Raw genomic sequence first — 16,559 nt, forward strand, 5'->3', positions numbered from 1 at the left:
TAGAATATTTATTGTTTTATGAGAATGAAATGTTTCAATCATATGTTAAACATAGTATTGGTTACCATACATTATGTCAAAATTAACATTGTATAGTGTTGTGTTCACATAAATAATATCCATTTGAATAGCCAAAACCATTTGAATTTTATGGAATAAAAATTATCATTCCTGTGGGGTGTGGTCAATTCAAATTCAATTCAAATTCTGCTTCCTGTAGGGTGTGGTCAATTCAAATTAAATTCAAATTCTACAATTGAAATGGAATTAAAGGACAATTTGCAACTAAATGGCGAAGGTGCATAAAGATGTTGAAATTCAGATATAATTCAGGTGTTACCACTATCCATAGAGTTTTTTAACGACGGCGCGCTACATAGTTCAATGTGCCAATAAATCAGCACTATCTACTTTTATCGTTTTTTCAAATTGCCTGCTTCTTGGAGCTTCAATTGGGACCATGTATACTGCGCTAATGATGATACAAAAAAAGAGTAACTAAGAGCAATGTACAATACGGCAAAATGCGCAAACAAGGCATTTGTGGTAAGTACATAGGGGCCACCATCTGCATGGCACTTCCGCTATTCATAATTGACCCCAACCCTGCTAGGTGGATGAACATGTGTTCATGGCTGATACTTAGAGAACCATGCCTACTGTATTATTAAGGCTAGTTGGATAGCTGATGATCACTAAAGCTCTCTCTCAAGTAACCCCAAAAGTACACGTTTGTTGTAAACCCAGACAAACTCACCTGATTCAACTCATTGCGGGCTTGATGATTAGTTGAAAAGTGTAATCAGGTGTGCTTGTCCCGGGCTACAACAACGTGTGCTGTTGGGGGTACTCGAGGAGTTGGGAAACACTGGTCTAATGTATGCAGATGTTCAGTGTCTATTCTGTGTATGCTCGCAATGACTGACTGGCGACGTCTAGTAGACTGTGAGATTGAACACGTGTTCATGTCTGATACTTATAAAAACCCGTATTACAGCTGGAGTTGGACGTTTGACGTCTGATGAGCACTAAAGCTCTGTTAATGATGACAACATGATGATATGTAATGTCATGTATGCAGATGTTCAGCGTCTATTTTGTGTACATTATGCACCATTATGGAAATTCTCCAACTGTAACATGTAGGCTTTACCACTGATCTCTCCTACACAGTATTTTTTATTCATTATCTTTATGTATTATCTCAGGATGTATTATTCTTCTTTAAGAAAATAAAAAATTATGATGTAAATAAACATAAATAAACATTTCTATTTTCCCCCAGATCCTGGTGCACGTGGGCTTCCTGACAGAGGAGTCAGGGGATGTGTTCAGCCCCAAGGTCCTGAAGGGTGGTCCCCTGGGGGAGATGGTCCAGTGGGCAGACATCCTCACAGCCCTCCATGTCCTGGGACACAACCTCAAGATCTCCATGTCTCTTAAAGAACTGCAGGGGTGAGTCAGCATATAAACTTTGTTTTGGCTGTATCTTGATTTGATCATCTTTTGATTGATTGGATTTGTTTGGGTGTTTTATTGTGTGGTGGATTGGAAGCAACTTCATTGATCTGACCACAGACATTTTGATGAGTCAACTATTGGCCAATACACAGTGTGGCAATTAGCAGGGGCTTTTATCCAAAGCGACTAACAGATCCTCTAAGGTGATGGTGTTAAAAAGCACTTTGTGATCAATAGACAGACGGTGATCATTTGTATTTGATTGCTGTCCATTATAGCACTTTGACCTATCCCTCAGGTTGATCCATAGAATTACAATGGGAACACTTACAGTGCCTATAGAAAGTCTACACCCCCTTGAACTTTCACATTTTGCTGCCTTAAAATTTGATCTAAAAAGGTATTCAAATAGATTTTCAAAGTGAAAGAAAGTTATAAAAAATTGCCCCCAAAAAATTGCTTCTTGGAGCTTCAATTGGGACCATGTATACTGCGCTAATGATGATACAAAAAAAGAGTAACTAAGAGCAATGTACAATGCGGCAAAATGCGCAAACAAGGCATTTGTGGTAAGTACATAGGGGCCACCATCTGCATGGCACTTCCGCTATTCAAATAGATTTTCAAAGTGAAAGAAAGTTATAAAAAATTGCCCAACTAAAACAAAAACAAAAACTGAAATATCCAATTATGATATTTCAGTTTTTGTTTTTGTTTTAGTTGGGCAATTTTTTATAACTTTCTTTCACTTTGAAAATCTATTTGAATACCTTTTTAGATCAAATTTTAAGTCTCTACCCCCTGAGTTAATACTTGGTGGAAGCACCTTTGTCAGCCATTACAGTTGTGAATAATTTTCATTAAGGATTTACCATCTTTGCACAACTCTTAGGGCAACATATATACATCGTTTTTGTCAAAATTGCTCAGACTCAGCTAATTTGTTTGGGGATCATTGATGGACAGCGATATTTAAACCTTGTCTCAGATTTTTTTAAAGCAGATTTAAGTCAAGACTGAGACTAGACCACTCAGGAACACTCAACAGCTCTTGGACAGCCAATTGGGTGTGTCTTTTGCATAAACATTTGTGTAATTGTCCCACAGAAAAATACAACCCTATCCCAGGGTTAGGTTTTCAGAAGACTGAGGTGGGTTCTCCTCAAACGTTTTACCTGGGCTTTGCTCCTTTCATATTTCTTTTGATCCTAACAAACTCCCGAGTCCCTGTCAGAAAAGTTTTCTATAACTTTCTTGCACTTGTGGAGTAAGTTGTGTAGATCTGTAGGAACAAAAATCGAATGGAATCCCTTTTAGATTAAATTTGAAGGCAGGAAAATGTGGAAAAAAAAGTTAAAGGGGTTGTAGACTTTCTATAGCCACTGTATTTTAGATAAAGGACCAATTTTCAGGTAGAAAGCTGTAGAAAGCAAGTGAATTATCACTTGGCCACTATTCCCCTTAAACAGTTAATATCTTTTTAACCACATCAATATACCTGCTCTACCTCCCCAGTTAACCCAATACATCAGCCGATCAGAACCACAGACCTGGGCTGTGTCTCAATCGACAAGGATGCTGCCTTTTGAGGCAGCATTTCTAGGCAGGACGTCAAAATTGGTATGTCCCAATCCCAAGGTACCTTAAAATGCTGCTTTCTAAGGTGCCTTCATTGGGCGGTTTTGAAGGCAACATCCCATGTGTCCTTCGCTGGGGAGGCTATCTCATAACCCCTTGCGGCGCATCGAAAATTCAAAACAATTCTGAATTAATGGTGGACACAAGTCCCCGCTTGGGAGAAGATGTCCCAGAAGAATAAGGAATAACTTGGCGAAATGTAAGTATAACGTTGATTTATTCACAAAATTATGTTAAAATGTTCAACAAATTACTTTCATATGAATTTTGAATTCAAATGTTGAGTAACTGTTGTTTATCAGCCCGTTGCCAAGCTAGCTAGCTAGCTAGCTAACACATCATACGTGATAGCTAGCTAACGTTAGGAGGCGATCTTGTCCTGCTTATCGGCTTTTTAGAGATGCACAACTAAACTAACTAGGCCTAATCGTAGATTCAACAATGTGTCAATTTTATATCAATTAATTGGTGAACTTGCTAGCCAGCTAAAAACATGTAGCAAATTTGTTTTCAGGGACTAAAGTGGGCACCTGATCGCGTATTACTCCATTGCATTGGCTTGGCAGGAGAAAACAGTCCTGCCCGACTCACTTGGAGGTCAATTTTTTTAACAACATCTGATGAAAAACATAGGAAATACAGCCAGCTGTGTTCTGTTCATTCTAGGCTTGCTAGCCAGCCAAGTTATTTGTGCATTCTGGTGATGAGTCTGTTTAACAAGTTTGCTTGCTAGCTTGCAGCATGCAGTGTCTGTTTACCTAACATTAACATTAGCTAACTTTCTCTTGTCACTTTCCCTTCCCCTATTGTTGCACATTGGGTTTGTTGTTACTAGTAAAAATGATAGGCTAAGTTATTCTACTCTTACTGTAAACAACTGAACAAGCCTAAAAATATGCAAAACTGTTAACCAAACGATTGCACATTAATAAAGGTAGTTGTGGCTTCAGTGACTTGAACCAGCTGAAATTTGAGCAGTGAGGTTCATTTCTCCCCCCTTGTCTCTGCTTGTTCCAGCTTGAAGGACATCTCACCCTGACACCCTGCAGATGCAAAGAACTTGTTGGGAACATCCCAGCCACCAGGATAATCACCATATCCCAGGATTTTATTAAGGAGTGTGAAACATCACAATGTTAGATATAAATAGATTCACCCATGTTATTGTTTATCATGCAGATTCATTCTAAAATAAAGACATGATTTTCTGTCCCACGGGATTGCACTGTGGGCAAGTTTTGAATTTAGAGCACAATTAGTTGAAATTAGGTATTAGTAAAGGGCTGGGAAAAAAACTTGTAAACTCCTGTCCTGTGTATAAAAAACCTGTCCCGGTCATGACTAAATTTGCCCTCATATACTGAACAAGCTTATGAATGTTGGAGGTTAATCTCCTTGAGATTTCCCTCACTTGGGAATGACCTATTTTGTACAATGGACTGTGTTTCAAGGACTAATGCACATATACAGGAAAACCAATGGCTACAATGTAAACAAACGTCTCGCGCTCGGTGGAATGCGAATGCGTTGTCACATGATGCAGCCTTCGACGCCCGTCCCAAATGGCAGTAACAGTACATTCTGGAAAAGTGCTACCTACTAAGGTAGGTGCCTTTGGAGGCAGATAGGCAGCAGGCAGCTGCCTTTGGATTGGGACACAGCCCTGCAGTCTTCTTATTGAGTTATTTAGTGACCCCATCGATCGCCATCAACCTCCTCTCCAGTCTCCTGTCAATGGTGCAATGCTGTGTCTCTTTCCGCTCCCCTCGTCCAGTCAGCACCTCTTCATGTATTCCCTTTATGTGATGATGGATACAGTAGTCGCCGTCTCCTTGCGGTCTCTGGGTGGACTAGATGTAAATCTGTCTCATTGATTAAGACGCTCCAGGGCCGGTGTCCAGTGTTTGGCTACTAAAAGCAGGACTAAAGACTCTGTAAATCACAAGAGATCGTCAAACAACACCAGCCAGAGTTAGTCATATGGAGATGGATTGGGTAGTGTGGTTGGCTGCCAAACCTGTGTTGGGGATTATGAATTGAGTTGTCTTGGACTTTTTTTTCGCTTCTTTGATATAAGGAGATGTTTTCACTGTTTTGTGAGCTTCTGACTAAGTGAAGTGCCCCACTCAATCCCACTCTCTGTCTGTCTCTTTCTCTACTTCTAATTTCCAAACATTCCCTTTGTTTCTCTCTATGTCCTTGTATATCCTCTTGTCTGTCTCTTTTGTTTTCTCTCTTTCATATCTTGTGTTCTCTGTCTCTGTTTACACCCCTCTCTCTCTCTCTCTCTCTCTCTCTCTCTCTCTCTCTCTCTCTCGCTCTCTCGCTCTCTCGCTCTCTCTCTCGCTCTCTCTCTCTCTCTGTCTCTCTCTCTGTCTCTCTCTCTGTCTCTCTCTCTGTCTCTCTCTATCTATCTTTCATTGCATTCTCCACCTTTCTCGCTTCAAGTGCTATCGAACGAAGTTGTTTTCTATAAACCAGTTTACCATTGTTGACTTGAAACTCTGCACCTACTCCCTTATTTCCCATGACCCCCTGCTTTCACCAGGACAAAGAACATTGGCCTTTTCGATTCGACAGATGTGATATTACAAGCAATTTAGCTGTCACTGGGGGAAAAGCAATAATTTTTGTTATTCCCCCTCTATCGGTCTGTCTTTTGATTTGGCTTTGATAAACAGAAATGGTTCTATCGATCATTTTTTGGTTAACACATCACTGGACAAAATAATTGGGACGTACAAGAGGTTGACATCAAGAAGAAGGAGAGAACGCTCTCACGATGTCAGCGCAACAGAGCGTGAAGGGTCGTCCTTTATTAGTATGGGGTCATTTTATTTAAAGGTGTTGTTGCCCCTTTACACATGTTTGCTGTAGCTCTCTCTGCCTAAGTGAGGACACAGACAAGCGTGCCCCTTTAAGATGGCAGATTTGCTGTTTGAAGAGTAACTATTGATTTTTGTTGGCAGCCAAGTGCGACACAACGACATGAAAGATGTTTCGTTTCGCCGTCAAGTCGCAAACATCCCAAGGCATTGTTTTGAACAGCTTTTCTTGTTTATTTATTTTTCTTCTATCCCAGAAGAAAACAAAAGCCACTTATCATTGAGGCTCATCTGAAATGTTTGTTTTGCACGTATCTCACTGTTTTTCTGCTGACAAATTGCAATCAGCGCTTTTGTCAGTAATCAAATGAGGCAGAGAAAACAACAAATAATTTGTCTTTCAGATACTACTTTTACAGATTTGATTGCATTACATTTAGCACATCATCTGGTTTTGAAATCAGCTCAGATAAACAATGTACACTATATACTCTTATCTCCCTCACTAACTTTAAGCATCAGTTGTCAGAGCAGCTTACCGATGACTGCACCTGTACACAGCCCATCTGTAATTAGCCCACCCAACTACCTCATCCCCATATTGTTATTTATTTTGCTCATTTGCACCCCAGTATCTCTATTTGCACATCATCTTCTGCACATCTATCACTCCAGTGTTAATACTAAATTGTAATTATTTTTGCACTATGGCCTATTTATTGACTTACCTCCATAACTTACTACATTTGCACACACTGTATATAGATTTTCTATTGTGTTTTTGACTGTACGTTGTGTTTATCCCATATGTAACTCTGTGTTGTTGTTGTTTTTATCGCACTGCTTTGCTTTATCTTGGCCAGGTTGCAGTTGTAAATGAGAACGTGTTCTCAACTGGCTTACCTGGTTAAATAAAGGTGAAATCAAATAAATAAATAAATATAGAACAACAGCCCACATAAAGAAGGCTTGAAAGTTTTGCCATATCCCCACGGTCCCTGTCTGTCAATGAGGTAGATGGATGGATAGATGATTCTATTAGAATTGATAGATGAATAAGTGGACAGGGTGAGCCTATAGGGAGGAGGGGGGAGGTACTATAGCACTGCTTCAGCACCAGTGTGTGTGTGTGGGTTTTGATTGTATTTACTGTGAACAAAGAGGCTAATATAATCCTATCTGTTGTCCATTCTATTGTTAAAGCTATGAATGTGGAATCACAGCAGGGTCCAGTGTTATCTAGTACTACTAATCCATTATTCTGGTTGTGGTAGCTACTGTACACACACACACACACACACACACACACACACACATTGAATATAGCCAGTGCCTGTGTATTCTGCTGAGTCTGCATTCTCCTCTATGGGCCTATAAAGAATTGCACAATGGAGATGAGACCCAATTTACAGACAATTAGATAGACCACAGCCCAGATATATTACAACAACAATTGTCACAGCCACCCAAGTCATAGACTGTTAACCAAATAGCTACCTGCATTTGACCCCTTTTTGCACTAACTCTTTTGACTCATCACATACACTGCTGCTACTGCTTATTATCTATCCTGTTGCCTAGTTACCTTACCTCTACATATATGTACATATCTACCTCAATTACCTCGTACCCCTGCACAACTACTCTGTACTGGTACCCCATGTATATAGCCAAGTTATCATTACTCATTGTGTATTTATTCCTCGCGTTATTATTTTTATATAATGTTTATATTTTTCTCTATGCATTGTTGGGAAGTAAGTAAGCGTTTCACTGTTAGACTACACCTGTTATTTACGAAGCATGTGACAATTTGATTTGATTTGATTACCAGCACTACTGGAGAGGACAGGGCTGCTGTCCATCTTATACACCTAATTTACATATGTACAATCCACTTCAAATGAGTGGATTCGGCTATTTCAGCCACACCCGTTGCTGACAGGTGTATAAAATCAAGCACACAGCCATGCAATCTCCATAGACAAACATTGGCAGTAGAATGGCCTTACTGAAGAGCTCAGTGACTTTCAACGTGGCACCGTCATATGATGCCACCTTTCCAAAAAGTCAGTTCGGCAAACTTCTGCCCTGCTAGAGCTACCCCGGTCAACTGTAAGTGCTGTTATTGTGAAGTGGAAACGTCTAAGAGCAACAATGGCTCAGCCGTGAAGTGGTAGGCCACACAAGCTAACAGAACGGGACCGTTGAGTTCTGAAGCGAAGCGTTGAAAAATGGTCTGTCCTTGGTTGCAACACTCACTACTGAGTTCCAAACTGCCTCTGGAAGCAACGTCAGCATAAGAACTGTTCGTCGGGAGCTTCATGAAATGGGTTTCCATGGCCGAGCAGCCGCACATAAGCCTAAGATCACCATGCGCAATGCCAAGCGTCGGCTGGAGTGGTATAAAGCTCGCCGCCATTGGACTCTGGAGCAGTGGAAACGCGTTCTCTGGAGTGATGAATCACACTTCACCATCTGGCAGTCCGACGGACGAATCTGGGTTTGGCGGATGCCAGGAGATCGCTATCTGCCCCAATGCCATGTGCCAATTGCAAAATTTGTTGGAGGAGGAATAATAGTCTGGGGCTGTTTTTCATGGTTCGAGCTAGGCCCCTTAGTTCCAGTGAAGGGAAATCTTAATGCTACAGCATACAAAGCCATTCTAGACGATTCTGTACTTCCAACTTTGTGGCAACTGTTTGGGGAAGGCGCTTTCCTGTTTCAGCATGACAATGCCCCCGTGCACAAAGCGAGGTCCATACAGAAATGGTTTGTCGAGATCGGGGTGGAAGAAAACGACTGACCTGCACAGAGCCCTGACCTCAACCCCATCGAACACCTTTGGGATGAATTGGAACGCCGACTGCGAGCCAGGCCTAATCGCCCAACATCAGTGCCCGACCTCACTAATGCTCTTGTGGCTGAATGGAAGGAAGTCCCTGCAGCAATGTTCCAACATCTAGTGGAAAGCCTTCCCAGAAGTGTGGAGGCTGTTAAAGCAGCAAATGGGGGACCAACTCCATATTAATGCCCATGCTTTTGGAATGAGATGTTCGACAAGCAGGTGTCCACATACTTTTGGCCATGTAGTGTATAAGTGTCTGGGTATGGAGGAAAAAGGGTGGGGTCTTTATATTAGATGACAACACTGCATAATAACCCCTCTCTAAACTAAATCTGATATTAAACAGTTGAGTCATAGTTGTGTCTCCATGGTAGCCCACAGCAATACTATCTACATATTACATGGTTGTTGATGCATACATATTTTGTTTTGTAACTCAGTGTTTTGTAACTCTGTGTTTTGTAACTCATACTGCATGTGGTTCAATCTGTGAAAAGTAGGCTTTATAGGTCCCTTTGGGCAGCTGTTGGTCATGAAAAGAGGAAGGACAGAGGAGGGAGAGGCTCTCATTTTCTACCTCCTTTATTCACAATCACATTGGAGGAAGGACTACTCTCCTCTCATCCACTGGATCTGTTCATTCACTTCCCACTCCTCTACTGACCAGTACATTATTCAGATAAGTATTTTCCCCTATTCCTCATGTTCCCTCTCTCCCCTCTCTATTTCTACTTTAAATCTCCTGTATGAGTCAGCAGCAGTTTAAGACACTTTGCAGAAGCTAGATATTCTCCTTAGAGATTCACTCAGATATGTCACGTTCGTCGTATATAGAGGACCAAGGCGCAGCGTGGAAGGTGAACATATTTATTAAAATAATGATTACACGAACAAAAAACAACAAACGATAACGTGACGTCCAAAGGTGCACAACACAAACCTATACAGGAACAAGATCCCACAAACACTGTGGGAAAACTGGCTGCTTAAGTATGGTTCCCAATCAGAGACAACAAGCAACAGCTGATACACGTTGCCTCTGATTGAGAACCACACTGGCCAACATAGAAATACTAAACTAGAACGAAAACAAATGAAAACTCACACCCTGGCTCAACATACTAGAGTCCCCAGAGCCAGGGCGTGACAGTACCCCCCCCCTAAGGCGCGGACTCCGACCGCGCCAACCAAACACCACAGGGGAGGGACCGGGTGGGCACTCCGCCTTGGTGGCGGATCCGGCCCGGGCATGATCCCCACTCCTCTCTAACCCCCCCAAAGTACCCCTGGTCCGGTCTGGCCCTGCTGACCGGAGCTGGACTACACACTGGTGGAGCGGATTGCTCTAGCTCCGGCGTGAAGCAGCTGACCCGTGCCGAACCAGGCACCGGTGGAACAGGCACGGCTGTGCCGGACTGACGGCACGCCCACCACTGGCTTGGTGTGGGGAGCAGGAACGGGCCGAGCCGGGCTGACGAAACGCACCCCTGACTTGGTGCGGGAGCAGGAGCGGGCCGGACCGGTTGACGAGCGCACCACTGACTTGGTGCGGGGAGCAGGAACGGGCCGGACCGGCTGACGGCGCACCACTGACTTGGTGCGGGAGCAGGAACGGGCCGGACCGGCTGGACGGGCGCACCACCGACTTGGTGCGGGAGCAGGAGCGCCGGACCGGCTGACGGGCGCACCACTGACTTGTTGCGGGAGCAGGAACGGGCCGGACCGGGCTGACGGAGCGCACCACTGACTTGGTGCGGGGAGCAGGAGCGGCCGGACCGGCTGGACGAGCGCACCACTGACTTGTTGCGGGGAGCAGGAGCGGGCCGAACCGGGCTGACGATGCGCACCATAGGCTTGGTGCGTGGAGCAGGAACAGGCCGGGCTGACGATGCGCACCATAGGCTTGGTGCGTGGAGCAGGAACAGGCCGGGCCGGGCTGACGGCGCGCACCACAGGCTCGATGCGAGGAACAGGAACAGGCCGGACCGTACTGGGGACACACACCACTGGCCCTACGCAGGGATCAGGAACGGGCCGGACCGGACTGGTAACACACCCCAGTACCTCTCGCCATGCCTCTACACGTTCCCTCTCCTCTGTGACCAGTGGCCCCCTTAACCTGGCGGCCTCCTCTGCAAACCCGCTGGACTGCTCTATCGCGGCCTCCTGCTGCCCCGTCGTCCACGGCGTGAGCCCCCCCCTAAAAATTCTGGGGGTCTCTCCTCCCCGTGGGCCAGGCCCAGTCGAGGTTGATGTCCTTTAGCGATACCTCTGGCGCTGGCTCCTGGACACGCTGCTTGGTCCAGTGTTGGTGGGATCTTCTGTCACGTTCGTCGTATACAGAGGACCAAGGCGCAGCGTGGAAGGTGAACATATTTATTAAAATAATGATTACACGAACAAAAAACAACCACCGATAACGTGACGTCCAAAGGTGCACAACACAAACCTATACAGGAACAAGATCCCACAAACACTGTGGGAAAACTGGCTGCTTAAGTATGGTTCCCAATCAGAGACAACAAGCAACAGCTGATACACGTTGCCTCTGATTGAGAACCACACTGGCCAACATAGAAATACTAAACTAGAACGAAAACAAATGAAAACTCACACCCTGGCTCAACATACTAGAGTCCCCAGAGCCAGGGCGTGACAAGATAATTGGAGAGATGTTTGATTTCCCTGGTAAACCTTGTGAACTTACATCACTTATACAATCAACTCCTGATATTCAAGACTGATTTGAGTTTGCACTTATCTGAGTTGACAGTATTGGCTCAGTGCTTACTCTAACAAAGATGTTGTTAGACAGAGACTGTCCAATGAAGGAAGGCAGTCAGGTGAAAGAGAGAGAAGGACTATTGAGCCGTAAGGCAGGACGCTAGAGAAGCTGGGAGAGTGGAGTGAGAAAGGGAGAAAGGAAGATTCAGTGAGGGATGGAGATTGGTAGATTGAGTGACAGCAGATTTGTCTAAGACATCTCACGCCCTGTTAGGCCTCTCTCTCTCTCTCTCTCTCTCTCTCTCTCTCTCTCTCTCTCTCTCTCTCTCTCTCTCTCTCTCTCTCTCTCTCTCTCTCTGTCAGTGTGGTTTGGGGGTCAGCCCAGTGATATGCATTTCTGTCACCACCACCTGGTGGTCTACCATCTCCATGGAGACAGACACAGGTCACCAGATAGGTCACAGGGGATCATCATTTCAAGCAGAAGGGGAGTGATGGCATCAGGTGGATTGGGGGTTAGATAATGCTGCTGGGCCTATGAAAGTGTTCTGATCCTCATTTTGTTATATTTGTCTAACCAGACTTTGACAATTCCCACAACTCCGCTCCTCTAATGTGACCAAGATGGCTGTGAACATACTGTAGCGACCCGCACAGACAGCTGTGTGTTATGTGTTAGGCTAGTAGATGGTTGTGTTGTACCTACCAGTACCAGTGTTCGCGGGGTCCGACATGTCAATCAACCTGCTATCTGCCAATCACGGGAATGCCTGGAATGTTCTGATGCCGGGCATCCTGGCGGTTGGCGGAGTGGCGTGGAGGGGGGTTGGGCAGGGGGATGGAGCATTGGAAGTTAAGACCAGGTTTAGCCTTTGTTCTCTCTCTTTTTACGTCTGGGCTTCACAAGAGAAGGTCACGATTGGCTTGTGGGTTATCTTTCATTTATTTGGCGTGGGCTACGGCCAAACAGTAGCCTGTGTAAAGTTGGTTTAATAAACCGTCCATTCGTAAACTCAATCCTCTGTCTGGACAGTTGTTCTTTTATGATCTAGTCAGGTCATTACATTGGTGTCAGAAGTAAAAACGTTGATAAAAGTTAGCCAGCTAGCTAGCTGACTTCTGTGGCTAGCTACCGTAGGTGAGAACGGGGGTTGAAGATGCTTCGAGGAATCCGAAAGTGAAGGTGGAGGTAGGGGACGATTATGGCCAAGGAGGTGCGTGTGCATGGACGTCGGGGGTTCTGGCTGAGGAGATCGCCAGGGCACCGGAGCCCAGAGGCCGGCTTGAGGGAGGACGTTAGAGTGATGGCGGCTGAAGCGGGCATGAGTGCTTCGTCGACTGTGTTTCGCGCGGATTCTGGTGGGCGGACCGAAGGGGTGACGTCGACGCGGCGGGACGAGGAATCTGGGGCTCAGGATGTAAACAAACATGGCGGCGCCCAGTTCTCCGGCTGCGTCCGTATCCGTTAAGACCCCGAAGTATTCCGGTAAGGCGGATTGGGAAGCTTTTCATGCTCAGTTTGAACTGTTAGCTCATTTTAGGGGGTGGTCGGATGAAGATAGGGCACTGCAGTTGGCTTTATGCCTCACGGATGAAGCTCTGGCCTGTTTGATATTGATTAGCCCCGAGGACAGACGTGATTATGGTGCTTTAGTGGGAGCACTGAGGAGGCGCTATGGACAGTGTGTACAGCCCGGCTACTGCGCTCCGAACTGAGTAATAGACGAGGCAGCCTGGAGAGCCTCTACGGGTGCTAGCTAATGACATTGAGAGCCTCTCTCGGCGGGCATATGCTCACATGCCCCCTCCGTGCAGAGCGAGCTAGCACGGGACCAGTTCATACAGGCGCTCTCTCCTACGGAGCTGCGCATACAGACCCAGCTGGCTCATCCTGAGTCATTGCAGGTAGCCTTGGAGATGGCTTTGGAGAGGGAGCTGGTGTGGGCTGGGGCTTCAGCTGGGGCTTTGGTGGGGGTGCAGGGAGACAGACCCTCTGTGCGAGCTGGGGGCAGAGCAGCCCGGGAGCCGGAAAAGCCTGCATGGGTGGCTGAAATGACAGAACTCATTCGTGCTGTGTCGCTACAGGCGGCACGAAACACACGCCCTGGTCCCAGGGTCTGCTGGGGTTGTGGCCAGCCAGGCCATCTGTGCCGAGATTGCCCCATGTCCCCCAGAGCTCAGGGAAACGGCTCGGGGTCCGCATAGACCGGGTAGTGCGGACCCCTGGCTTTCTATCCCAACCACCATCTTCTTCAGGAGGAGCCCACCGGCACAGACGGGGAAGCAAGGCTCCACTTCCCCAGAAGCAGACGAGGGCAAGCGGATGGAGCCTGTTGTTGTGGTGGGCCGGACCTGTGTTGGGGACTTTGTCATGTCCCTGTCACTGTGGAGGGGGTGCCCTGCTCCGCCCTGGTGGACACTGGGTCCACAGTAACCCTGGTGAGGCCAGATATTGTGCCAGGTTGGACTCAGTGTGAGCCTACAACTGTGCAGCTCCGCACAGTCACAGGTGAGCTGGCACCCATGAAAGGGAAGGGAATAATGACTCTGACAGTAGGGGGAAGGACTGTGCGTCATCCTGTGTGGGTGGCGGCTGTGCAGGACCCTTGTATCCTGGGGTTGGACTTTCTTAGGAGCACAGGCTGCCAGTTAGACCTAAATAGGGGCACACTGAGCTTCCAGGGAGGGCCGGAGGTCACCATGGCCCCTAATGTCACATTCACTCAACCCAACAAACCCTTTACTCTAACAGTTAAAGCAGCAGAGACTCATGGCTGCCCCCCTCCCCCACCTCTGGGTGTGACTTTTTCCCCAGCTCCCCTGTCACCTACGGCGTTGTGTTACATTCCCCCAGCTACCTCCACGACACAGCCCTCTGTGAGCCCGGGCCGCGCCCCCAGCCCAGCTACCCCAGATGGGAGGGGAGAGGACACTGTCTGCAGTGAGGGAGATATGGGGGGAGGAACTGTGTTGGTCTTGACCCCGAGCAGCAGGAACGGTTGAGGCAGTTGCTGTTTGAATTCAGAGACAGCTTTGCGCTGAGTGAGGAAGAGGTGGGTCAGACTCATCTGGTGCAGCATGAGATCGACACAGGTGATGCTCGACCTATCAAGATGCGTCCCCGCCGTATCCCGCTGGCACGCCAGGAGGCGGCAGACAAGGCTGTGTTGGAGATGCAGCGGGCAGACTTCATTGAGCCCTCAGACAGCCCCTGGGCGGCGCCAGTCGTCATGGTTCCAAAGAAGGGGGGCAAGCTGAGGTTCTGTGCGGACTACAGGCGGCTGAATGAGGTAACCAGGAAGGACTCATACCCCATACCACGTATCGATGAGTCGCTGGACCTGGTTAGGGGGTCCTCCTGGTTCTCCTCACTAGACCTCCGCAGTGGCTACTGGCAGGTGCCCCTCTCCCCAGAGGCCAGAGCCAAAACTGCGTTCTCCACTAACAGAGGACACTGGCAGTTCAAGGTCCTGTGCTTTGGCCTGTGCAACGCTCCAGCTACTTTTGAGCATTTGATGGACAGGGTGCTGGATGGCATCCCCGACAGCAGTGTCTGGTATACCTCGATGACATCCTGGCCCATGGCAGCTCCTTCCAGTCAGCCCTGGGGGGCGCTACGGTGTGTGCTGGAGAGGGTGGCTGCCGCAGGTCTGAAGCTCCACCCCGAGAAGTGCCACTTCATGAGGAGAGAGGTGTCCTTCTTGGGCCACCGAGTGGGGAAGGAGGGGATCAGCACCATGGAGGACAAGGTAGCGGCTGTCAGAGACTGGCCCACCCCACCAACCAGCGTCAGCTGAAGAGCTTCCTGGGCCTGGCCTCGTACTACAGGAGGTTTGTACGGGGCTTCTCAAGCGTTGCTGCTCCACTGAACCGCCTGCTGCCGAAGGACAAGGCTTTCACTTGGACAGTGGAGTGGAGGAGGCGTTCAACACCCTCAAACGTGCACTGATCGAGGCCCCGTGCTCGCCCCCTGACCTCACATTGCCCTTTATCCTGGACACAGACGCGAGCAATGTGGGCATGGTGGGGTGCTGGCCCAGGTGGGGCCAGAGGGGGAGAGAGCGGTGGCGTACTTCAGCAAAACATTTGACAAACATGAGCGCCAGCTACTGTGTACCCGGCGGGAGCTCTTGGCTGTTGTGGCTTCCGTCAAACACTTCAAGTACTACCTGGGTGGTCTGCCCTTTACTGTAAGGACTGACCACTCTAATCTCCAGTGGCTCATGTCTTTCAGAGAGCCAGAGGGGCAGGTGGCACGCTGGTTGGAGGAGCTTCAGCCGTATGACTTCACGGTGGTGCACAGGGCAGGGGCACACCACTCCAACGCCGACGCCATGTCCCGTCGGCCCTGTACTGCAGACGGCTGCCGCCACTGCTGAACGGAGAGAGGGACGGGGAGAGAGCTGTGTGCAGAGGAGGGGGTCTGTGCCACAGTGTGTCGGGCGAGCGGGCCTGTCTGCTGTGAGCTGCAGACTGTCGACGTGGCTGAATGGGGGGCAGCAGCAGGGACGGGACACAGACCTACAGCCAGTGCTACAGTGGGTAGAGGCGCAGGTGAGGCCACCATGGGAAGAGGTGACAGCGCTCTCACTCGCGACCAAAGGGTTGTGGTCAAAGTTTGAGCGACTGCGGCTGGCTGATGGCGTGTTACAGCGGGCATGGAAGGAGTCAGCTACGGGGAGGAGAGGTGGCAGGTGGTGGTCCCAAAAGCATTGCGGGAGGCTGTGCTCCAGAGTACTCATGGGGGGTGGGGACTGGACACTTTGGGGTCACAAAACACTGCGCCGCCTCCGTCAGGGCTTTTACTGGGGGCAGCACAAGAGGGATGTGGAAGACTTTTGCCGCCGCTGTGACAACTGCACAGCGAGAAAGGGCCCCCAGGCCGCTCTCATGCTCAGCTCCAACAGTTCCCAGTGGGGGGCTCCCATGGAGAGGGTGGGAGTGGATGTAGTGGGGCCGTTCCCCACCACAGACAGTGGAAACCGCTGGGTGCTCACGGCCATGGACTATTTCACAAAATGGCCCGAGGCCTATGCTCTGCCTGACCAGGAGGCAGAGACCAT

The 16,559-nt window shown here is 48.0% G+C and overlaps 1 protein-coding gene and 1 long non-coding RNA gene across 4 annotated transcripts in view; both read left to right on the forward strand.

Annotated features, from left to right (window-relative positions):
• Positions 1–16,559, forward strand: part of LOC121533263 (alpha-1,6-mannosylglycoprotein 6-beta-N-acetylglucosaminyltransferase B) — a 145,865-nt gene that overhangs the window by 77,612 nt on the left and 51,694 nt on the right. For all 3 annotated transcript variants that reach the window (XM_041839076.2, XM_041839077.2, XM_041839078.2), the window contains exon 8: positions 1,286–1,455. In XM_041839076.2, the coding sequence (XP_041695010.1) occupies positions 1,286–1,455 (170 nt within the window). The remainder of the gene's footprint in view (positions 1–1,285; positions 1,456–16,559) is intronic.
• Positions 3,095–4,314, forward strand: LOC121533280. Its single transcript, XR_005994444.1, has 2 exons — positions 3,095–3,298; positions 4,117–4,314. It is a non-coding gene; the product is annotated as an uncharacterized LOC121533280 (long non-coding RNA).

The sequence above is a fragment of the Coregonus clupeaformis genome, chromosome 20, assembly GCF_020615455.1.
Source record: "Coregonus clupeaformis isolate EN_2021a chromosome 20, ASM2061545v1, whole genome shotgun sequence".
In the NCBI taxonomy this organism is placed as follows: domain Eukaryota; kingdom Metazoa; phylum Chordata; class Actinopteri; order Salmoniformes; family Salmonidae; genus Coregonus; species Coregonus clupeaformis.